The sequence below is a fragment of the Poecilia formosa genome, unplaced genomic scaffold (genome assembly GCF_000485575.1).
Source record: "Poecilia formosa unplaced genomic scaffold, Poecilia_formosa-5.1.2 Scaffold149, whole genome shotgun sequence".
In the NCBI taxonomy this organism is placed as follows: domain Eukaryota; kingdom Metazoa; phylum Chordata; class Actinopteri; order Cyprinodontiformes; family Poeciliidae; genus Poecilia; species Poecilia formosa.
The window spans coordinates 525,749-550,567 of NW_006800088.1; the positions used below are offsets into that span (position 1 = coordinate 525,749).

Genomic DNA, 24,819 nt, shown 5'->3' on the forward strand with positions numbered 1-24,819 from the left:
CAAGTGTGTTTGGTGAAAAGGTGAATTTTTATGCTGAACTGTAGAATTTAAGATTTCATAAAATTTTAAACAGGATTGCAGAAAGCTAGCAACAATGACTTATTTTTCTAATTTTTGCACTTTTTTTCACACCCTTGCTGTTCTCTCTTATTCTCTCCAGTTGTTGTGGAATTATGTCTCCAAAGTCAATTGTTTTTGGTTGGAATTGCTAGCTTTGAGACTAATTGCATTTCCTTTTCCTTCAGGAACATGGAGGCCTTCCGCTTTGGCTGCTCTCACCAGTCCCCAGGGACAAAGCCGAAACACACCCACATTGTCTTCCTGAAGACCCACAAAACGGCCAGCACCACCATGCAGAACATCCTGTTTCGTTTTGCAGAGCGCAACAACCTGATGGTGGCGTTGCCGGTCCAAGCATGCGGTCATCAGTTCTGTTACCCACGTACCTTCTCCTCTCACTTCGTCCATCTGCACACACTGCGACCAAACCTGATCACCAACCACATGCGCTTCAACAAGACGGCATTGCAGCGCTTGATGCCAAATGACACAATATATATTACAATCTTGAGAGAACCAGCCTCCATGTTTGAATCCTTGTTTACATACTACAGCCGACACTGTATGAGCTTCAGGAGAGTCCCAAATGGCTCTTTGGAAGCGTTCTTGGCAGAGCCGTCACGTTACTACAGGCCACAAGAGGTAGAGTCCATGTACGCACGCAACACCTTGACCTTCGACCTGGGTGGAGACAAAGATCGTCCATCAAAAGACTTGGCTTATGCACATGACTTTGTTGCGGAGGTTGAAAAAGTGTTCTCCCTAGTAATGATTTCCGAATACTTTGATGAATCACTTATTCTTCTTCGCCATCTTCTCTCTTGGGATTTGGAGGACATCCTGTATGTCAAGCTGAACATGCGGACGGAAAGTTCCAAGAAGAGATTGTCTCCAGGTCTTCCTGAAAAGATCCGTGCCTGGAATTCCATAGATGCATACCTTTATGAGTACTTTAATGCTTCATTCTGGCTCAAACTGTCAGATTTGGGTCTAGACTGTGTGGCGAAGGAGGTCCAACTTCTTCGACAGGCCCAAGAGAGGCTAATGAGAAGTTGCTTTGGTGGGAAAATGCCACTTCCACGCCCAGCTGCAGAGATCAAGAACAAGGATCTCCGTCCCTGGCAGCCAAGCGACAAAGTCGACATCGTCGGCTACGACCTCCCGGTAAATATAAGCCATGAGGCACAGGAGCACTGCCTCAAGTACATCATGCCAGAGGTCTCATACACGCGCATCCTTCTACATTCCCAGTCCTTGCGACATCGTCAAAGTTTTCAGAGTCGCCCTCCACAAAAGTCACACACCCTCCAACATCACATGCGCACAACCCTGCCTCGGCATTCTCAGGTCCACCGCAGCCAACCGGCGCCCTCTGTTGCTCAGCGCCCAGATTCAGGAACAGAGTCCAAATCTACCGCGAAGCAAAGTGAAGGAACTACAAAGCTAGGGCTTTAATTCTCAAGCAAAATGTGAAAATCTCATCAGAGCCCAGCAGACTGCACACTTCGACTCATCCTGATCCAAAAAAGACTATGATGGTCAGTTCATGAAACCCTTTGGGAGTCAAATTTGTATTTAGGAAAGCAAGTAAACTGGGCCACCTTTTCTCTCTGAAAACCCTTTTTAATTATGACTGATGAAAGACAAAGGATTAACCACGTCTGGACTTCAACCACATTCTCCTTTGGTGTGTGGAACAGTAAAAGTGATGGAAAACCAAAAAACAAGGACTAAACTGGAGCTAGACTCTGTGGCTTCAGGTGAAAGTGGTTGTTTGAAGGAAACCAGTTGATGTAAGTCCTGGAACCAATGACAAGGTACTAATAATCTGCTCCATTGTAAGGCACAGAGTGTACTTTGTGTGCACCAGACTAGTTCTGTATCCGATTACTTTCCTTTATTTTCTCTTTCTTCAGCTCTGGTTTCCTTGCTTTCTAATTAGCATGTTGCTTAAAGTCCTTCGGACACACAATGACACTTGTGGATCAACTGTCAGGCTTTCAAAGACCCACACTGAGTTCACCTTCTTAACCTTTCTTATTTATAAAGTCCAGAACTTAAAGCAGCAAAGAGAGAGACCAGAGAAATGGCAGAGTCACGCAGACATTACATAGATGTCTGGATGCTGAGTTTTGACCACCCATTATTGTTATGACTCACACAGACAGAGCCCAGATACAGTGTAAAATCTGTGCCTCCTTAACCTTTGACCTCTCTTGCCTCCCCCTGGAATACTTTTCTCCATTTCTCAGCCAGGCGCCCTTGCTGTTATACCCTACATCTGCACAGAAGCACCAACGTCTTGGTTTAGTGCTGTCCAGATCTGCGTTTGCCCTAAATGCCACTGGCCACCTCGTCTTTCAAACGCGCCCTGTGGAAGTGAAGGCTTCAGCAGCGGAGACTGACGTGTGAACATGGCTGCTATTGCAATAAGATTCATAATCTTTTGATATTAAAGCCATGGATTCTTCAATCAAGCCAGAACATCTTTGCCCCAACCGAAGCCTACGTACGAACAACGTGGGGCGAAGACGTGAAGACACAGCCTATGGCAAAAGCTCTAAGGTTACACACTTGTACATTTTCATTGCTCGACCAGTGAAAAGCTGCTCATTCTGAACTGGATCTGAAATATAGGAGTGGAAATCAAGAGAGAAGGTAGACTTAAAGCCTGGTAAGACAGGTCGGCCGGTGAACTGTCAAACCGTATCCACTTGAACTGTTGTCTGCTCATATTTAAGCTGTAATTTTATTTACATCATGGCAAGAGGAGCCATTAATGTAACTTAAATGCTAAGTTATAAGGAGCTTGTTTTAGAGATTACTTAAGGGTTGCACATGTGAGTCGGGAAATGACTCTGCCTCATGTTGAAAGAGGAGCAACAGTGTGGCTGGTATTTTGAGTCTGTATGGGGAGTCTGTGTGTGTGTGTGTGTGTGTGGGTGTTGTGTGTGTGTTTGTGTCACTATGGCAAACATGATTGTAAGAAATATTAGACTAATGTGTACTACCATGAAACCAGCTTTGAGCCATTTAGGTTTGTGTGGTGGATGTTTTTTTTAAACACTGTAAGCTATGAGGACAAAAAGTTAAGCCCAAAACGATTCATTCCCGCAACAAGTAGTTTGTTTCTGATGAAAAAAAATGAAAGATTGAAGGTAACAATGTTATAGGTGTGTCAACCTTGAGAAAATAATAAGAAATTAATTACACAATGACAAGTTATCAAACAATATAGAAGCTTTTTTTTTTTTGGTATGACAGTTAGTAAACCCTTCCTAAAGTTGTTGATCCCTCGCTGGTATTTTGGCCGTTTCCTTTCGGTGTCTTGCAGGTCGGAAGGCCTCCTTGCCATCACCCAAATCTTTAGCTTCCTCCAATGATTCTCCATCAGGTTTGAGTTGGGACTCAGGCTGGCTAGCTCCAAAGTTTCAAAAGGAACTTGCTGGTAGGAATATTTTTGGGCTTAGCTGTAAATGAAGGAATGGACAGGCATTTAAACATTGAGAAATGCAATGCAGCCGCAGAACAAACAGCTCAAAAGGTGTTTGGGCAAATTACCACACTGGTTTAATCCTATGTAAACAGGGCAAAAAACATATTTTGTGTGAGTTCATTAAATCTACACTATCTCTTATTTATTATCAGGGATCTAGTATTCCCAGTGCTGTGTTGTATTTTTGCCTTTTGTTTGTAGTGAGGAAAGGTTGCATTTCCATCGCATTATCATTGTGTCTGCTGCAAACCTCTTAAGGCAGCGCAGATGGAATAAGACGTAGGGCAGCAATATGAAATATTCATTCTGTACGGATCACTTCTGAAGCTCCAACGAGCCCAATCACCCGATGCTTCATTTTTTGTTTGACTCTATTACTTGGCGTATAACAAAGAAAGCACACAAACAGTTACACGAACATAAACAAAGCATTATAATTTATGTTTTCAGAAGGGTGTGAATATTTAAAAGTCAAGTTGAGCTTGAATGTACCAGGTGACCACATTTTTAAAGTTTTGCAATGCATATTGTTTTTTGTTTGTTTGTTTTATTTGAAGTAATTTTACATTTGAAGAGACATGTTATATTTCTTGAAGGTGCATAACACTAATAGAGCAACAATGGGTCTGTTTCATTTTACAAACCCCCACCAAAGATGCATTATAGGATAATCTCATCTTTGCATATGTTCTTAAATGTTTGTGGAAAATGAAGACAAGGACTTACCTTTTAAAACAGCTAATAGTGATTTTTCTGTTGTATTTGAATGAGTTTGTGTGAAAACATGTTGTGCTAATTGCGTCTATTCATTGGGATGATAAAATATACCGTGATGCTTTGAAAGTACTCAAACGTGACAGTTTGGTGTGTGTGTAACACTTAAGTCTTGTGAAGACATTTGGAAACAGGACTAAGCTTTGAAATACAGACTATTGTACTTTAATGGGCAAGAGTCATCATGTTCAGAAAACATAAATTAACTACAATTGGGTGTTATTTGTATAAAGTTACTCAAATAACATAAATATAAAACTATGTGTAGTTTTAACGAGGTTTCCTTTGTATCTTCACACAAGAGAAGCGACAATTTTTTTTCAGTGTCTGAGCCAAATGAATGATAGTCATTTTTCTGACTTTCCTTCCAAATTCCAGTGTGGTTGATGTAAACTTGAAGTTAATTTGTAGGACCAAGCTCTATGTTGTGTGAAAACTAGTTGCAGAGGGACCTGCAGAGTGTGAGTGGTGTAACACTCAGTTTATTCAGTACACAGCTACGTTAGTGCAGCGTGGTCAAACCCTTAAAAAAAAAAAGCACACTAAGTGATTATGTGTAGATAACTGAGACTTTTAGCTGCTTCCTTTCACAAGAGTAATGTTTTTTACACAACCACTGTCCAGCTCACAAATAACAAGCAGACTAATCTAGTCACACAGCTTGTAGAAAAAAGCGAGAGATGATGCATTTGTGCATCAAACCAGTGTTGTTCAGAGCTGGAGCAGGTCTGAATACGGCCAGAATTTAATTCTCTGCAATCACACAAGGGGATTTGCTACTGCGGCAAATTACAGGCCGACTGGGCTAATCAGAATTTGCTTTTAAACCCTGGCAGGGTTGCTGGTTTGTTAGGTCTCCAATCTGTGACTTTGTTACCCCAAGTGGATAAATTATGACATAAATATGTTATGAGCTGCAGTTTGATCTAGAAACTTGATCATCGCTACTTTCCTGTTGGATTTGTTGTCAAAATTATGATATGAGCCTTTTAAAGCGAACCATAAAGTTGGTAGCTTAACTTATTGTGTACTGGCTTTGGGGGAAAGGTACATTTTACAATTAAAATATGATTTTATGTTTTGTTTTTTGGGGGGGGTTTTTTTGTAGATTGTCATTTCATAATGTGAAATTGAAGTAATTTTGAACATTTTTGGTCCTTTGGGTTTTGTATGAAACTGTGATGTTTTTGGGTAATCGCATCATTTGTGTAAAGGGTTTAAAGCTGAACCACTGAATCAGATTTTCTGCCATCTGTCCAGCGTAATTTATATAGACATGAAGGTAAATGAATCGGATCAAAGCCGACGTGTGGAAATGTTTCTTGTCTAACTAGGATTCAGATTAAAAATGTGTCAGGTTTTTTTTTTTCCTGTATTAGTTATTCTTTTATAAGTGATTTGCTGTAAGTGCTCTATTGTCTGAAAGAGGCATTTGCAGCCCTTGTTTTTTCTTTTCTTTTCTTTTTAGTGGAAACATGTAATAGTCATGATGTTGTGTTCCTCTGTTTTTTTTTTGTTTTTTTTTTTAAATGTGAAAAGTACTATAAAAATATCTACAGTAAAATTTCACATTCCCATCAGCAACTCTTATTTTTATTCATATGAACCTTCGGTAACAGGATATGTTTGTGTTTAGTAAAACAGGGAATCAGACTAAAAGCGAAGGGTTTTATAGAACATGTTATTCTGCTGACCAGGTCGTCCATTTTAGCTTTGATCTGAACACTGTTTTTCTTTCTCCCCATTTCCTGTTTTCTAGGATTTATCTGTGAATTAAGATATACGTATATATATATATATTTTCTGATTTGGTGAAAAAAGTGTGAATGAATGACGGGGTTCTGGAAAAAAAAAACAAAAAACAAAAAGAAAAACCAGGAGACAATCAGAGCTCCAAAGCTTCGCGGTGATGGATTGTGAATGTAATGAATAAAGCGAGAACGATTTCACCTCGTCTGTGAGAGACTGTTTTTGAGTCTGAAAAATGTCCTCTCCTTCGCAGATGTGTTCAGAAGCGCACCGACTTGAATCATTCGGCACATCAAGCCGTAGCACACACACACACACACACACATACACACTTGAGCCGCGGCGGTCCGTACCGCACAATAAGAGTCGCTCACTTTAACAGACGGCTTCTGAGCGTTTTCTCTTTCCCCCGAGGGATCAGAGCAATTCGGCCCGTAATCGCTCTCTTTGAAATTACCTCCATTCTGCATGCCCGACTAAAAATCCTGGAACAAATTGCTTCTGGGAAAGTAAAGAAAAAAAAAAAAACAGAAAGGAAAAACGAGAAACGCAGCAGTGTGTTTGATGTGACTGAAGCGGTCATGGCGGCGTGTTGCCATTTAACGGCTTGCTGCAGGTCACTTGTTGCCATGGCTGTGCCTGTTCTTAGGAGGTCCTTCAGACGCTGTGCTTCATCACTCTTCCCCCCCCCCCACTCCACCACCACTTCACTGCTGCCATGGCATTTTAAGAGAAATTGCAGTTATTAGTGGCTTAATTAGAGTGTGGAAACAGACAAAAGGGGACGAATAACAAGCCGTGATGTAGAAAAGTAGACGAGGAAGTTTCATTATCAAGTTTTTACTTCTCTAGCTCGGATCGCATCAATTTTTAAAGAAAAAAAAAATCTCAGCTGCAGTTTAAAGAAGGCGTAAAGATGCAGAGTCCGTATTTATTGCCGATCTGCAGCTATTTAAGGTGAATTCTCACCAGTCCACATTTCTGTCCACACCACCGTGAAGCCTGTCTGTTTCACTTGGACACAGTCCCTTAGAAGTTTGTTCCAGATTTGTGGTGCATAGAAGCTGAATGCTATGCACCTGTCTTTTGTTCTCTATGAATCTGAGTTTTGGCTCACATTTCAAGTCTTCCCAGCTCACTTTGTAGTTCCTTTTGTAATAGTCAGTCATCTTCTCTCTGCTCTCGGCTCTGTGTTTTCCTGCAGCTGTCCAGTATTCCTGTGATCAGGTGTCACTCCTCGGTATTCAGGCTTCCTTGTTGTCATCGTTCCTCCCTGGATTCTCCTGCTGCATTTCCTGCTCTCCTTGTGCCAAGACAAAAAGGCTTTCTATGCTAAATTCGTCACAACTCACCATGTTGTTCCCAGTTGACTCGCCTGCCTCACTAAACACAACATTCACAACAGGGCAGCAGGAATGTGCTGCTAGCAAACATCCCCACCAGTCACAGGCGCTTCAGGAAAATCTCACGCCAAGGTTTACAAAATACATCATTACAGAACCTGCTCCCATGTTTGAATCCTTTTTTATGTATTATAGCCCTTATGTTCAGAGTTGGATCCCTGATAACCGTCTTGAAACATCCCTTACGTTACCATCAGCTAATGTGTTAGCCTTAGTGATGGTTTCTGAGTATGTGGTCCTTCCTTCTTCACCATCTTCTTTCTTGGGATTTGGAGGACGACATATATTGAGTTCAATGCGTGGACAGAAGTTACAAGAAGAAACTGTCTAAAGATCTTTCTGCAACGATGTGTGCCAGGATTTCCTACTTTTGCGACAACTTTAATGCCTCTCTCTGGGTGAAACTGTCAGATTGTTTTGGTCTAGACTGCGTGAAAAAGCCTCACAGGAGAAGACAAGCGTCCAAAGACGAGCATTTCTGTCCATGGCAGCCCAGAGGAAAAGTGGGAATAGTCGGTTCCCACCAGGAAATATTGAAAACATCAGAATTTATCACGACTGAGGTCTCAAACACACCAGAGTTTCTTCGTGTGCAGTTACAGCGACGATGTCATAGTGTTTGAAACCCACAAGGAGATCTCAGTGTCTCCAAACTAAGTCAACAACAAAGTCCCCAAAGCGGCATGAATTATTAGAGTGAAACAATGAGATTTAAAACATTTCTTATACCCTATGCGCCTCATTGTCCTATTTATTCCACCTCCACAGGACATGATGATCGGCAGGTAGAGAGCTATTGCTATTATAGATAGAGTTTTATCTATAAAACTCTAGTTTATTGACCAGCTCAGGGAAAATTCAGCTTGTTACATCGGTGAATGAAGAAAAAGGTTCATAAACGCCTGCACTGAACCACCATCTCTTTCTGCAGCAATAATTTCCTCCTTGAAATGATTTTTTGTTGTTATCTTGCCATAAATAATATGCTATATATAAATAATGTACAATCCAGATGGTTGATTGATGGTTAGTTGCTTATAACAAATTGACCTTTGAGAGAACAGCTAGACTCCTTTTCATTCAAAACTTAAGTTTGTGTCAACATGCGACGTGAATTAAATAAATCAATAAGTAAATGTATCATTGATGCACAAATCGGTGTAAATAAAGGAAACACGAGCAAATCGTGTGTTGGCAAATATATTTTTTCGGTCTGATTTAAATGAAGAATGTGTCTGTTTTTTATATTTAGGCTACTTCTTCATTCCTGTAAAAAATACCAAGTGGTTTCAGTGTAAGAGGGATTTGTGGAGGTGGAGAAGGACTGTGGGCTCATTAAAGCATTGATTTATGTCTGGAGTGGCCTTAAAAAGACTTCAGGTTTTTTTAAGCTGGTTTGGAAAGCGTCTGTCACAAAGCCTGCTGCCGCTTTTCGGTCAACAGTGGCTTAATAAAGACGAGAAGTCAAAGAAAATCAGATCTGGGAAGAGCATCCTGAAAGGCCAGTTATTTAAACAAAAGCCTAAACATCAAGCTAACTGAATCATCACTAAAATCTGGAGATCATGTATCTAATACACACAGAGTGAGTCTGGAAGAAACTCATCCTTTCTGGGAAAATACATTTTTTTTCTCTATCAAGTGTTTCTGCTGTGATATGTTCATTTCTACCTCAGCTCCTCCAAACATCGCCTCAGCGTTTGAGCCCAGCTCTCTCTCTCTCCGGCTCTCTGAGTCACGGCGGCCCAGAGGTTCCAGTGTGTTTCCGTGAGTCACAGCCCGCTGGAGCAGCGCAGGATCACAGATGGCTGGCAGGGTGAGGAGCTGCTGCTGCTTATCTGCAACACTAGGAGTTCGTCCCGGTGTTCTCTGAGTCAGCACTCTGCTGAGCTCCCGGGTCTCGCTGACACCAAATTTACATTTTGTTCTTGCTTTCCCGTCCCCTCTTGAAAAGACAGTTTGCAGTTGTGAGTTTAGTTCTCTCAGGCAGGAATCATGTAGATGAGTCAGTCAAAGGTCGACCGCTGGTGCTGCAGAGCTGCAGGTTTTCAAGTTGAGCGACTTCCAGGAGCACAGAGGCGTGTTTTGATTGGCTGGTTCCAACAATTTGAAATAATTTTCGAATATCATGAACTTGATGTGCTAACTGAACATTGCAATGGAGCTCCTTAGGGTTCGTCTCTAAGCTTTCCACTGTCGACTTTTGTGTAAAGTTTTTGTTAATCCCCCATAAACAATTTTACAGTGTGTAAATATGAGAACTGTTGACGTTAATCTAAACATTTTAAGGTGCTAATATTACATAATTAGATGAATTGTAATCCCTATTTTGACCTAAAAGCCTCTCTGCCACTGAGGGTTACCTCGTTCACAGCAGCAGCGCACGTGCGCCACATGGTCTTGTTCTGCGGTCAACATGCAAACATGAATGAAAAAATTAGCGAGGAGAGTCAGACTGGTGTGTTTCATCAAATTTCACTGTAAAAAACAATGCACCCTACTTATTGCTGTGATGAATTATCCTCCCACCAAAACACAATCAGATTAGAGTCAACATTTCTAAATTACGTTTGAAACTAAATGACTTCCTTTAAACCTTCCTGATTACAAAAACCTGGTCAACTGAAATGTTTGGTTTGAGACGGTAAAACATTATTTTTAAACATTTTCAAGCTTTCAAATAATTGATCGTGATTAATTGTTGCTGTAGAGTGATTAATCCATTTCATATTTTTAATCGATTGGCAGCACTTCTGCATAAACTTATATAGCATTGTTGTATAGTGATAGCACAGTAGATTAAAGCATAAATAAAATTATATTGACTATTGGAAACAATGTAATAATGACCAACATGTCCATGTCAGAGTTTGACTGAACAGTATGAGAAAACATACCGCTGTCAAAATACACAAAACATGAAACATATAAACAACAGAAAGACATTACAGCAAAACCAGACCCAATCCTGTCCCAATAACTAATTTTACTGGACGATTAATTGTCACAGAAGTTATCGCGATAAACAATAATATTGTTGCTTTGAGGCCATTTTCAAGCATTATAACGGTAAAGGGGCAATAATGAATGAACACATTCTCCAAGATCAATAAACTTTACATTTTAATGAACATTTAACACTGGAACTGGAAGACATTTTAAATATCCAAAATAAAACAAGCGGAAACAGTCTTTGTAAACAGGGCTGTCTGAGACCAAAGCACCAAACTAAAGACTTTTATTATCCAGTTTTAGGTTAAAAAAAAATGTAAAAAGAGAGAGAGAGAAAAAAAAAAGATAGAAAAAAAGACATCATGCAAATTAAATTTGCTGAACTCATTTTAATTCATCATGCGATGAATTGATTTATTGTTTATTGTGATAGGCCTGACCAGGTCAGTGTAGAAACCTTCTCTCTGATTGCCCAACTGTGTTTATAACACACTTTGGGGATCGTGCACACACACACACACTCACACACACATTTGCGTGGCTATCTTTGTGAGGACTTTCCATTGACTTCCATTCATTTCTACAGCCTAAACCTAACTTTTACCATTTTCCTAACCATCAGATACCTAACCCTAACCCCAACCAAAACTCAATTCACACCTTAGTTCTAACTCTGACCCCTGACCCAAAAACAGGGTTCCTCTTGTGGGGACCAAGCTCCGGTCCCCACAAGGAGCAAATGGTCCCCTCAACATAGTATGTGTCAGGAAAATCGTCCCCACAAGGTATTACAAACAAACGCACGCACACACACTCATGTAAAACAAACTTTATTCAGCACCATGGATAGCAACATGCTCTTTATTCCACTTGGCCCAGCTTGGTGAAGGACGGCTCCCCTCTCGTGTTGAACAGCAGCACAGTGAGGAGGAAAGCCTTGGCACTTTGGAAGCTCCTCTCTCAACATTTCCAGTAGCTCCTCTGCAGACGTGCTGCTCGTCTTCTTGTTCTTTACAGACTCACTACACAGAGCCACCTCCTCCACAATGTGCTCCTCTATAAATCGCTGGTGTGTTTCCTCTGCTGGTTCGATGCTTCTCACCAGATGTCTGCATGCACAGACACACGCAGACGCAGAGCAGCGTCTGCAGCCTCGGGCTCAGATCCACCATGTTGCATTCTGTGAGCTTACAAGAGTTTGTTCATCTTTTTGTAGAGTTGTCTTGCTTGGTTTTGGTCTCTTGTGATTTCAATTTGATGCTGTTTTTAATATTTATTGTGTGTCTGTAAATGTGTTTGTGGTTGGCCCCGCTCAGGAGTAAGAGCAGCACTACTTAAATCGTGTTTTTTACTCAAGCAAAAGTAAAAAATCTGCCATCCATGAAGTGACTGGAAAACTTATCAAAACATCAATAATTTTATATTTAAATATTACATAATCAGACCAAAATATAAAGTTATGCGGAATTGTTTTCAGTATTTTAAGGATGAAAAATTTTTTTAAATGATTCATATAAGTGACAGTATAATTACAAAATGAACTCAGGCGACAGAAAAAATAAAAATCAATTTCTTTCAATACCGTACAAAAAACTGCCTGTGTGTGTCTGGAGAATTTTCGGTCAAAACAAGAAGAAAAGAAGTTACTCGCAATGGGTAGAGTCTGCAGAAATTGGTGATACTTTTTCCTCAAATAAAAATAAAAAGTACAACGTAGTAAAAATACTCCTAAAAGCATTCGTTTCCCCTCAAAGAAGTAAATGTAACTGAGTAAATGTAGATACTTGCAACCCAACTCAGGTCCGTCCATCACTGACAAATGCATTTTTTCCCTTGCTCTCTGCATATAATTTATAAACTCTACCTTTTGAAGGTGACTAAGGTAACGATTCTCTGGGCACAGACCGGTTAGGACCCAAAACCAGACGGGAGCCCGGCAGAATCACGATCCAGTGGAGTATTTATTAAATGAAAATTGCTAGAGGCTAAAATGGAAATGAGGTCAAGCAAACCGGTTACATATTAATGAAAACCACAAGGGAGAGAAATTTACAGAATGTGGAGCAAAAGAATATAGCTTACAAAATAAAATAAAATTAACGCGGGGAAATGGGAAGCCCTAAGTAAACATGACAGAACAAAAGGTAATAAATAACAGAAGGGGAACAATGGGGCAAAACTCACATGAAAATGAACTAGAATAAAAGATATATTGGAGTGAAGGAACAGCAGACTGCTAAGACCTTTGATAACACTGACTTTGTTTTTTTTTAACAAAATGTTTAGATATGTTCCCATAACTGTTCCCAGAAAGCCTCACTTTCCTTGCTGAATCCTGTGACGATAGTTGATGGAGTCAGAAATGCAAACTCACGTTCCCGTCTCCTCGGATGCAAAGCGGGCGCCAAGTGACGACGGGTCTGGACAGCAGGTCGACTGACGAGGGGAGGAAGTGATGAGAGAATCCAGGACGAGAGCAAAACCAAACTCTGGCAGATTTCTGTCAGCTCCGATCATCCACGGCAGATGGTCGGGACTGCGATCAGGATTTCTGATTTTCACCAGAGGGACAGACCGATAAACCATCAGCTGATTATTATCTTTTTTTTTTTGTATGTTCCCACCAGGCAGATGGGGAACAGAGAGCAGTTCTAATATATTCGACCTTTTAAATCACGTCCCTTACTAGTTGTGTGGGCCTACTTGTTTCATCTACAGATGCAGAGTTTCAACTAGAGGCCAACAAACACAAAAAAATGATAAACATTTGTTTTTCTCATTGAAATTAAGATATAATTTCAGTGGCAAACAAGTTAAACTGTTTGCTATTTGGCAAAATAATGAGCAGGAAACATTTGAGACATTTTTCAGTACATTCCTCAAATTCAAAAGTTTTTATACTCTTAAGTTTACCATAAGTTCATACATTTGTTTTAGAGTTTGACAAAACCTTTGAAAATGATGCTGTGGTTATCATTTAGACTAATCTTTCCAAACCTGACTTGATAAAAGTTTAAATAATTAGAAAAAAGTATGAACAGAGCAGATTCAACTACAAACAAAAACCAGAGGGGTGTTGTTGCACGACAGCATAATTCAGAAATAAGTGGAGATGAAACCAGGCTTTACCAGTTCATCCTGGTTTTATCCGTTTCACGAAGACCAAATGACGGCGAGAGGAGGCACGGCTATTTCTGCGTTTGGGCGGCGATTTGATGAAGCTGTTCTCGGTAATTTTACTGTAGAAATATGGATTTCAAACGTTTAAATGACACGCAGCTTTTTATGAGCTCTGCGATGCTGTTAGAGCTCTGGTGAGGTTTGCATCACTGTTGGGGGGGAAAAACCCCCACAAAAAAACGAACCGTCATCCTGCTACTTCCTGTCGTCTTCTTCGTGGTTTTCGGTGATAGTAGCATCTGGCTGTTGATCACATAACTCGTGTTATGAACTGCAACACTGCAAAGTGTTGCAGTTCTAAGAAATACATAAATTTTGATACAGCTGGAAAAAACACCAATTCCTAGCGTAAAAACATTTTATGGAAAAACAGGAAGTTTTTCAAAACTACCACGTTTCCATTAAGTAAATTTATTTTTTTGTAATTTTAAGTTGTGCCATTATGCCAACCCACGCTTAAGTCCACGCTTTTTTTTGGCATTTTACACTAATGAAAGGAAACTCTGCCGCTACAATAGAGAAGCGACAAATAACATGGCAAACAATGCATTAGTATGTTTCCTAACCACTATTCTTAGCTAAAAATGTCATAATCACATCATTCAAGGAGTTGCTTATTCAAATGAACAACTTTAAACTTCTAAATGAACTGTAAGTCAATACTGCAACTGAATTAATCTGACAGCAGATTAATTCATATAACTTATTTTTATAACATCAATATTTACACAGAGCGAGTCTGGACCAAAGAGAACCAGCAACAGGTCGAGAGGTTAAATATAAGAACATTTTGCAGACTGGTAAGTACTACTGCCTTAGAAACTGGCTGCTCCCTTATTTCACTCTTGTACTAATGAAGTCATGGACAGAGCCAAGTCCCTTTGCCTTGACTTGATATTCAACACCTTTCTTTATCAGCCAGTTTTATAAACCCCAGGCCTCTCTGTCCGACTCAGAACAACAACGACCTTCTCCTGTTAGCCTGGTCTGGAGCATGCTAGCTGCGCAGGATAAGTCGTCATGGCAACGTATGAGCTAATGCTTTTGTGAAACCAAGTCGAGGCTTAATTCAGTCAGGATATGCGGAAAATCCCGGCTTAATCCGCCATCTTGGTTTTGTGAAACAAACAGAATAGCTGACGAGGAAAACAGAAAGATCCCGAGGCAAACACTGAAGATCCGGGAGCTTAAATAGAGGGGCAGAGCGGAGCGGGAGGAACAGCCATTTGAAGTAATTAGAGGGAAATGAGAAACAGCTGAGGCGAACTGATTAACACACGGGAGCAGAACTGGGACTCACAGACGCTACAAATCAAGCACACCGCTGCTCTGTGCTGAAATATGCTCAGGTTTTATTGACAGAGCATTCACTGGCTTCATTTTAGCCTGATCACATTAGCCTGGCTAAGCTAATGTCAGCTGTGTGATAGAAAATTACTAACTGGACACAATTTGGATATTTTCACGAAGATGTGTTCTCACCTTTAGTAGTTTACATATGAATGGCTGTGTGGTGAGGCTTTTTTGGGGTTGGTTGTGGTTTACACTGTTCTACAAGCTGTACACTAACTAGTGCAATATTAATAATGAAAAGGGGGCTGGAGTTAGATCAGATAATTGTGCAAAGTTTTAATGTGTAAGACAGTTTTATCTGATGATGCGTTGCCATTTTACCTTTGTTAGTAAAATTATTTTGAAAGTGAGAACTATTAATTAAAAATTAAAGTTTTTTTAGGGGGGAGGGGGGGTTACCCATGCCATGTTAATTTTTATAACATTTCAAGAAAAGGGGCAACTAAAGGGAGAATTTCTTAAGCCCTCAAATTCAGTACAAGTACAGATGTTAGCTGCCAATGCGACAGATATTGCTCCTTAAGTGTGATAACATATAATTATCATATTTTTAGGGGTTAATTTATGGGATTTAAAGCTGCGGTAGATTTATAAAAATCTATGTTTTTCTTATTTGTTAAAACTCACTATGTCCTGTCAGTATCATAAGTGATATAATCTGTGAAAAAAAGTTAATTATCTCCTCTGCCTCTACCCAGTGCTGCTACTGCCAATTGCAGAAATTCTCAGCTCCCAGTCGGAAACAACCAATCAGATCCAGGGGGAGGGTCTTATCGGTGTCAATCATGCTGATGGATGCACCGCTAACACCCTTTTTCCCTTGCACCATTTTTCAATCTCCAGATTACTGGGTCAGTGCTAAAGATCACCGTTTTCTCTGTAGCTTTGAGAAAAGCAAACCGAAATAATAATAAGAAAAAAAAGTCAAATGTGCAACAAAATACACAGAGAAGTTATCATTTTAAGAGTTTATTTTTTTGAGAGAATAACATTACATCGTTAAATCATCTCCTACTCATGCCTGTTTGCTGAATAGAAACCGGAAGAAAGTAAACTGCAGTTTTAATTTTAACATCTAATTATTGTCAGTGTCAGAGAAATGTTTGGTTAGAAACTATTTTCTGACGGCTGAAGCGCTGAGAGGAGCCTGACGTTTCTAATCGATGAGGTGCAGGAGGAAGAGGAAAGAAATTACATGCTATTAAGTGATTCATGTGCTTCAGCGCCCGACCTGATTATTCATCACATTCGGCGGAGAGACATAAGTAAAGTGGGATATGTTTATATATTCGTACATATAAATTCATACTAGAATGTTCCTGCACAGGCACAAAATGCAAATCAGAAGCACCTGATCCTCGTTCGAAGCTTCCGGCGGCTGAATCCACCTAAAAGCCTCCGCCATCAGCCCCGTTGTTTACCAAGATTAAGAGATTCATCCGCCCCCTTGCAGTGCATCGCGCTCTGACCCTGTGCCCACACAGGGCAGAGCTCTGATCTAAAATAAAACTAAAGCTTCGTTATCAGGCGAACGGATCCTGCCTGCTTGGTGTCCAAGCGAGAGGAAGAGAGAAACCTTCAAGGGAAATGCATCATTTCATTTTTCAGAAACCGATTCCAAGGTGTTTGTGTGCAGAAAGTCAGTCTGAAAGGAGTGCAGTGAACAGAATATTGATTGCTTTTTTTTATTTCGTGAACAGCCAAAATGCAAAGACGCGTGTCATTTTTTTTTATTTTTTACATGCATTCGGTAAAGTCTGGTTTCGTCTGCGTGCGTCGGCCGCGTTCTGCTGACTGACGGAGTCAAATTAACGCTCAGTGCCTTTAAACCACCGACTGAAAGAGCGGAGAGTGGAGGCTGGGGTTGAGCACAGAAACAAAGAGCATGAGAAATTAGACCAACGTTCCCCTTTTGAAGTCTCTGGATGTCGATATTTGAAGCAGCTTGGCTTTGATTCCACTAATCATCAAATGTAAATCAAAGCACATGTAACAACCTCCACCTTTATTGGCTCCCCACGTAAAGATGTGTAAAAGCCTTAAAATTAACCGACTTTTTATTGCAATAGCATGATCTCGTGTGTTGAGTTGTATTTTGAAAAAAATAAAAATAAAATTACATTATGAATTAATGTTTCCGTGGGATGCTAGTATGACACAAAGTCTGATATCGCTCAGACTCTCTTCAAAAGACAAGAGGACATATTTATTTCTGATAAGGGAAATTTATAATTCATAATATAATGCAACACCTGAAACTAATGTATTATTATTGCATAAGGTTTAAAAAAAAGAGAGAGAAAAAAAAGTTCATTCTGTTCTAATGTCAGAAAAAGATTTGTGGGTTTGGCTAATTTATGAGGGCAAAAAATATGACAAAAGATAGACAGATTTAGGTCTTTTTTTATTTTTTTAAGAAATGCCATAAAACCCCAAAAACAAAACAAACAAACACGGAACTGGAAGCTAATTAACTAAACGTAAAGTTTGACATTTTTTATGTCAGTCTATCTCTTCATCAAATGCGACGATTTAGAGGGATAAATCACTCTAACACTGATATTTCTGAGCTGAAGAAAACCCATAAGGGCAGGATTTGAACCCAGAACCTTGGTTCTGAAAGGAAACAGTGCTGCCAATTGCATCCCCGAGCAAAAACACAAACGCAGCAGCATCGGTCTCTTTCATGCGAGTGGCATGCTGCGTGCGTCTTCGCAGCAGGACATAATCCATCCTGTTCCAGGGAGACGGGCAGTAATCTATGCAGGGGACACACACCGACTAGAAAAGTGATGCAAGCCCAGCTCAGAGGATGAATGTGTGCTGGTTTTATGGACCGTCCGCTCTCCTCGCTGCGCCTCGTAAAGACTTGTCCCGTCACACTCACTAAATCAGAACATCACTGAACAGTAGCTGAGCTCATTTTAAGGGCAACACATCGTTGCACTTAAAAACGACGTGTTGATTAAGAAAATTTCACCAGACTCAAAAAGTCATCCAAAGTTTTCAAGTATGGCTGTATCGTTGTTTTTCTTCTGCTGCTGTTGATGTGAGTCACCGTTTTCTCAGTTTTGTCTCGGTGGCCACCGTCTGACTGGGAGGAGTATTGCTCCTCCTGTTTGACCACAGAGACAATCTGCATCCATTTTTTGTGGCGCTGCAAAACAAGAGACAACAAAACTCTGTGACTGAACAGATGCTGGAGCACGGAGGATTAGGCTTCATCCAGTCAGCTGGCTCACCGTCTTATTAACGGGCACTGCAGGTTCTTCTGTTTAACAAGTCATGTCTTACACTCCAAACATCATTAAAGGTTAAAACGGCCTTCGTGGCGCTGTATGAATCCACAATCTCTGTACATTTCCAGGACCGAGCGCAGCTTCTGCTAAATTTTGCAGTGACGTTCTCGAATCATATACCTAAAATAATAGCCTAAGTCATTTAAGTGTTGCTAATAGTGATTAAAAATGTAATAAAAAAAAAATCACCACCTCCTCCTTGAGACGAAAAAAAGATTTAGGTCATTATTTTAGGAAGGTGACCATAAATACCTCAGACTCAAGGTCAAATTAGGCCCACAATATATATTTCAGTGGTCCTCTATTCTCTAGAGGTTAGCGTTGCTGTCAGTCAGTTGCTACGGCAACGAGTCTGTGTATGCAGCACAGCCAACACAGCAAGAAAAGAAGAAGAATATGAGAGGTTCTGAGCTGCTCTTCAGCCATTTGTCTGCGTTATTTTCCCTTCGCTGTGGCGCAACAGAATCATCTTTCTGTCCTCCAGCGAAGTTTCTTGACGTAAATAGTAACATGCGACATAACTATGCTGCACTGTACCCGGTACAGTGTAGCACATACATACTGTAGTGCTAATAAGAAGTTAAATCAACAAATTTCAATCAAGAAGCCTGGAAAGATGCAGAATGAGGTATGGTGTCTCTGACTTACAAGGGTTTTTTTTGTTTGTTTTGTTGTCTCAATTTCTGCATGTTTTGCCTCCTGTGACTATGAACTTTACATGTAAATTAAGAGCACAATAGATGATATGCACTGAAATTGACTCCCACAGTTTAACTCAAAAAACCTCTGGCTTTTCTTCTTTTCAACATAACGAGGGGGCGGCTGCTTCCAGCGTGAGGGCGATGACAGGACCTCTCAGTCTGACTGCAGACACTTTTAACAAAAAAGACCTGCTGATAACCGCAGCAGCTCATGTTCAGCGATCATGTAGCGCATGTTGGGTGTCTGGCATATTTTCATGTAAACGTACGTCTTTGTGCGACGTCCCCAAGCGGCTGAAACCTCTCAGTCGCTCAGCAGTCGGGGAGCAGAGGAGCGTCTCCACTTTCCCAGACTTGTCAAAGAAAATAGCGGGCGCTCTGCTGCGGCGCTCCGTTCTCTGAGAGGTCTGCAGGGACCGGGCTGGGTTTTAGCGGGAATCCCTCTCCCTGCTCATTATCAGCCGCTCGGCTTCACTTTTACTCTCCACTTCATCTGCTGTCTCTCTCACTCCAGCTTTTTTTTTTCTCCCTTTTTCACAGGCAGCACGTCTGTCTTCACAAAACACGGATTTTGCTTCTGCTGCAAAAGGAGCTGACAAATTTAAGGGAGGCGGAGGGGGGGTGGAATAAAGAATGATGGAAATTAAAATCCTGAAAAGGTGTCTGCAGGCTTGACGCTTTTCTTTCTTTCTCCCTGTAAATTTCTCTCCTCCCCCAAACCTCCAATTTTGACACAGCAGAGGGGAAAAGCTGTGCCAGCAGGGGACTGTGTCTTTCATGGAGCAAGAGTTCATCCTTCTCTGCCACCTCGTTTCAATAATGCAGCAGCCTTAAGCTTCCCACCATGCATCATTCAGAAGACTCGAGTTTTACTTCGCTTTCCGACTTCTCTGCAGCGAAAAGCCCCGGTATCAGAACCCTGCTTTGTCTCCTGCAATCCAGACATTTTTTAAATTTTTTTTTTAACAGCCAAAACAAATCTTCGAATTAATTTTACTTGGCGGAAAAAAGCATCTGTGGAGATCCGCGGACAGAATGTGTGTGTTGTGCAATATGGAGCAACAGGGATCCGACCAATTTCAGCTCTTGTTTACTTACGGAGTGGGAAGATACAGACGAATAACCAGTTGATCTGAAGTTATCGTGAAATGCCTTCCTGAAGCGACTATTTAAAGAATGCTTTTCACATCATGACCATTGCAATAATTTAACGAACTAACACCATTAAAAAACAAAACAAAAAAAAAAAAAACAAGGAAGGCAGCAAGCAGTTCAGAGATAAAGTTCGATATCAAGGTTTAAACATCAACAAAGTTGTGGCAGCATCATGCTGTGGGGATGCTGGTCTTGAGCAGGAACAGGGAGATTGGTCAAAACTTATAGAGATATAAATTTGAGCTAAATAAACGGTAATCATGTCAAAGAACCTGTTGAAGAATGCAAAAACACAAAATCTTGCCAAAGTATTTTTGATCTAGTTTCTGCTGCAAATATCTTAGTACAAGTGAAACAGACAAAACTAACTTTTTCAGCCAGATCAGAGCTTGTTTTAAGCTGATAACTCCTTAATGTGGATGAAAAAGTTCTACTTTGCTTAACGAGACATTTTCCCCATATCATAAGTGAAAGTAGCTCCATTTCCAATTTACACAACATTTTTTCAATATTCTGCTAATGTCGATAAAACACAATTTTGCAATTCCATTAAATAAGAAATTGAAATTGAACTCACACATGAATTAGCTTGTTCACGCCATAACTCATTAAAAATCATGAAGGCGAATCGTGTAAACACTCACAGGAGACGTATCCATGTTTCAGTCGTGGCGGCGGCGCTCATCATCCATCATCAGATGAGACGTCGGCGTCTCAATCAGGCGCTGGAGCGACAAGCCCGTTATACCTGGGAGTGGCTACATACTGAGCTCTGGAAAACATTAACAAAGCACTTAGTTTCTCTGATTTTACGTTTATGTTTGAGTAAATTGAACATTGTTCTTTTATTCTATGAACTAATGACAACACGTCTCTGAAATTACAAGCAAAAAGTTAGTATTTATTTGCAGAAAACGAGAAAGAAAAAAAGATGCAGTGCTTTCAGACCTCTAGTAGTGCAAAGAAAACAAGTTCATATTCAATTAGAAGCAACAATACTAACGTTTTAACTCAGGAAGAGTTCAGAAATCAATATTTAGTGAAACAACCAGGAGGTTTTCAATGAGGCTCAGTGCAGTGAACTCTACATTTTTCCAATATGCAGCATTTTGGAGAATTTGTAGACGGTGATTTCCCCAAAAGAGCAATGAATTCAACAGTTTTAAAGGACAAACTCAACTTGTGGTGAATGGTGCGATGCAGTGAGAATTAGCTGCACTTTGTCCAAGGAGGTCAGTGTCTATAAATGAGAGCCAAAAAAGTGTTTCCACTTCAATTTTGTGAAAAAATACCCATTTCTGTGTGGCTGGAAACTCCACCTCATCCTAACACAAAAACATCTTGAAAAACGTTTAGTTTTTATCAAAGCAAACAAATTCATCCTCCTCATTCCAATTTGTGAAATTTTCAGGGCAATGGAAAGCTAGCGTTGTGTACCTGACGCTAATCAAGTGTTTTCAACTAGTGTATGCTTTCTTTCTATTTGAAAAAAAAAATTATCTTTTTGTCTTCTGAGCCGTTTGTTTTTGGTCGTTCAAGACCCCGAAGAGCTCATTTGAGAAACCCGAGACGCGAATGAAAGGGCCGGGTTATTGAGTTATCGAACAGAGCGCCTCAGCGCTCCCTGTTTGGGCGGCGAAATGAAGCGGCCGTCCCAAACCGTCTGCAGAGCAAACCGCCCCAGAGAGCCGCAGTCACGGACCGAGAAAGCAGACGAGCATTACGGGAGGAGAGACGAGGGACGTAACCTGACCTCTCCCCTGCTTTGCTTTTCACATTAAAGATCTACTCTCAGCTCCTTCTCGTGCCCCACTCAGACTGGTAAACACACACACACACACACACACACACACACACACACACACTGCTTCGTTTCTGAAAAACAGCCTTCAGAATTGGATTACAAACTCTGAATGCACTCGGTTCCCCTCTGTTGGGCTCCGTCTCCATCCCCTGCTGGGACTAATGGGCCACAAAAACGCACACACACACACACTAGCCCTCCTAATTGGTGGCCTGTGCCCTGATTACATGTCCAAATATATTCATGTGCTGCCTTTGTGTCTCCCTGAAGATTCCCCCCGCTTGAATGTGGATGGAAACCGAGAACGTGTTCCTGATGGCGGCGAGCTTGAGTCTGAACCTGACCCTGTTCTTCAGCGCGGGGGGCTGGAGACTTTCACACACACACACACNTGCATGGCTATCTTTGTGGAGACTTTCCATTGACTTCCATTCATTTCTAAAGCCTAAACCTCACCCTTTCCTAACCCTAACCACTACATACCTAACCTCAATCAAAACTCAGTTCACACCTTAGTCCTAAATCTAACCCCTGACCCAAAAACAGCGTTTCCCCTTGTGGGGACCGTAGCCTGGTCCCCACAAGCAGCAGTGGGTCCCCACAGCGTAGTATGTCAAGAAAATGCTCCCACAAGGTATTACAAACACAAACACACACACACGCAACACACACAGACGTGGTGTTGAGCTCAGTTCTTGTCTAGAAAAAAAAAAACAATCTGCTGCTTCGGTGTTGCTGCTTCTTCAGAGTCCAGATGGACAATAACTCAGACTAATGACAGTTTCCCTACTGAAACATTAAAATCCAGCGTATTAAAAGCCTCTCTCTCTTTATAAATACAAAACTTTTCGCTTTAGTTGACGTCTGCTTTACTAAATTCGCTTTGACACACGAACCAGAGATGTGCAATTAGATGTTTTATTCATCTTGTCATGCCTCCCGTACGCGCAGGTTGCAGCTCGGCCCGGCAGATGGTTTGCTACAATCGGCCATCTGGAAAGTTGTTGAAAACTATCGCGTTGATGAGGTCGGACATTAAATAGATTGACTGGAGAGGTGATAGCAGAAGTCGTACGTCTAACGCCAGAAAACTTTCACAAAGCCAGCTGACAGAGTCGCTACGTTGTGACTTTGCAGTCCTTGTTGTCGTCTCTTGAGCCGATCTTCTTCTGTTGTGGCAGGTAAACCGGTTTGTTGCTGCCATTGAAGCTAATAAATTAACGTGTTGTTTCTAAGGGAGATGAATCTAATATTTGACAAAAGTGTATTGTTCTCATAAGTCGCCCGCCCGTGACGCTTTCTGTTGACAAACCAAATATTCAGTCGTCCTAAAGATAATGAAAGACAGTCGCACTCAGATTATACTTCTAGTTGGTTAAAAGTTTCAACCAGTTGCATTAAGTCTGATTTTGTATACATCACTCCAGGATATGTCATTATTTGCCCCTGAATTTCCCATAAAAATTACAGATCTGTAACTCAGCAACCCAACATAAGTTTTATTGTTGTAATTCCAAAATGTTGTATTGAGTGAAACACAAACCTCAGAATCAAACATAGAACAAAAGCTCTAAAGTTTTGTCAGTAAGAATTTAGTATTGTGAAGATAAAAACTATTTATTACTTCTTTTTTAGGTAACTGTATGGCTGTGACTGTGTAGCACATCAATTATAGCCTCACAAACACAAATGCTGCTCTTGAGAAAACATACACATTCATAACACGCTTCTTTGGGACGCCAGTCACATAAATAAGTCTGATCTGTATCACCAAACTGCACACAGTAGCTGCTTTTGACCATATTTTCAAGTTTATTGAAAACAGTACAAAAATAATCCCGACAACACAGACGGTTTTGAGTTGTTGTTTTTTTTTTAAACAATTGGAATTTATCGTGACAACGATAAATCAAAAATGATGACAAATTTTATCACGATAAACCTAAAACCGTTCATCCATCCAGCTAATCTTCTTTCCAGGATCCACTTTTAGACCCTAAACTCCACATAAATCCAATTTATTCATAGTGAATGTTTGTATTTGTTCTTTGGAGAGACATGGATGCTTCAGAGCTTATAAAGATGGTTTCTCTTCTATCAGATATAGTAAGTTTCACAAAGCACAGCTCCTTCCCAAAGTCGCCCGTGTGTCGTTGTTTGCACAAACCAAACTGGACTTTTCCAACAAATTACAGAACATCACCTGTCATTCTGTCCATCTATAAAAAAAAAAAAAGCTAACTCCTGTCAGCGTGCCTTTGCTTCAAATCTCCATAAATAAAATCCACAAACCAAACAGCGTCTGGTAAAGCAGCACGCTGGACTGTGTCCAAAACACGGTGTTGCTCACATTCCCCTGCATCACATTTCTGCCGTCGCTCAAAGTGTTGCTCTTCCTCAACAAATCAGAAGGATGTTTCAAAGCCCTCAGATTTACAGCAACAAATCCGTGTCATGAATCACCCGGGCCTGCAGTTCCCCCTGAGCAGAAAATGAAATAAGAATCTGTGACACTGGCATGTAATTTATAACGCAACATATTTCCACATGAAATAAAATATTACAGTGGATACTCCATTTTGAAGTAAGTCATTATGTGCCGGTAGTTTGTGCGCCTGTACTTTTTTATTTACTCATTTGAGATCCCTGAACAGCGGTGTATGCGCTGTTTTCTCTTTTTATTATCATTAACCTAAGTCTCCTTTAAACTTATCAGTTTTATCCCTGACCTAAATCGTGCGTTTCCAATTGAAGTGAATTAAAGTTTGTAAAAGTGAGGGGGGGGGAAAGATTGTAAAGGCATAAAAACATTTCTCTGTAAATGTTTCAGCTCTATATTAGTCCTTCCATTACTTCCCCCTCTTCTGCTGCGTCCATCTGTCAATTAGCGGCG

General features: G+C 40.7%; 1 protein-coding gene and 1 long non-coding RNA gene across 4 annotated transcripts in view; one reads left to right on the forward strand and one right to left on the reverse strand.

The window, feature by feature from the left end:
• Positions 1-6,279, forward strand: part of gal3st3 (galactose-3-O-sulfotransferase 3) — a 30,519-nt gene extending 24,240 nt beyond the window's left edge. For all 3 annotated transcript variants that reach the window (XM_007563588.2, XM_016677195.1, XM_007563587.2), the window contains one exon: positions 246-6,279. In XM_007563588.2, coding sequence (XP_007563650.2) covers positions 246-1,515 — 1,270 coding nt within the window. In that variant the 3' untranslated portion in view covers positions 1,516-6,279. The remainder of the gene's footprint in view (positions 1-245) is intronic.
• Positions 6,280-21,953: 15,674 nt separating this feature from the next.
• LOC107837523 (uncharacterized) lies at positions 21,954-22,395 on the reverse strand. The gene is made up of 2 exons (XR_001663539.1): positions 22,318-22,395; positions 21,954-21,989 (listed from the first exon to the last, which is right to left on the reverse strand). It is a non-coding gene; the product is annotated as an uncharacterized LOC107837523 (long non-coding RNA).
• Between the last annotated feature and the right edge of the window lie 2,424 nt (positions 22,396-24,819).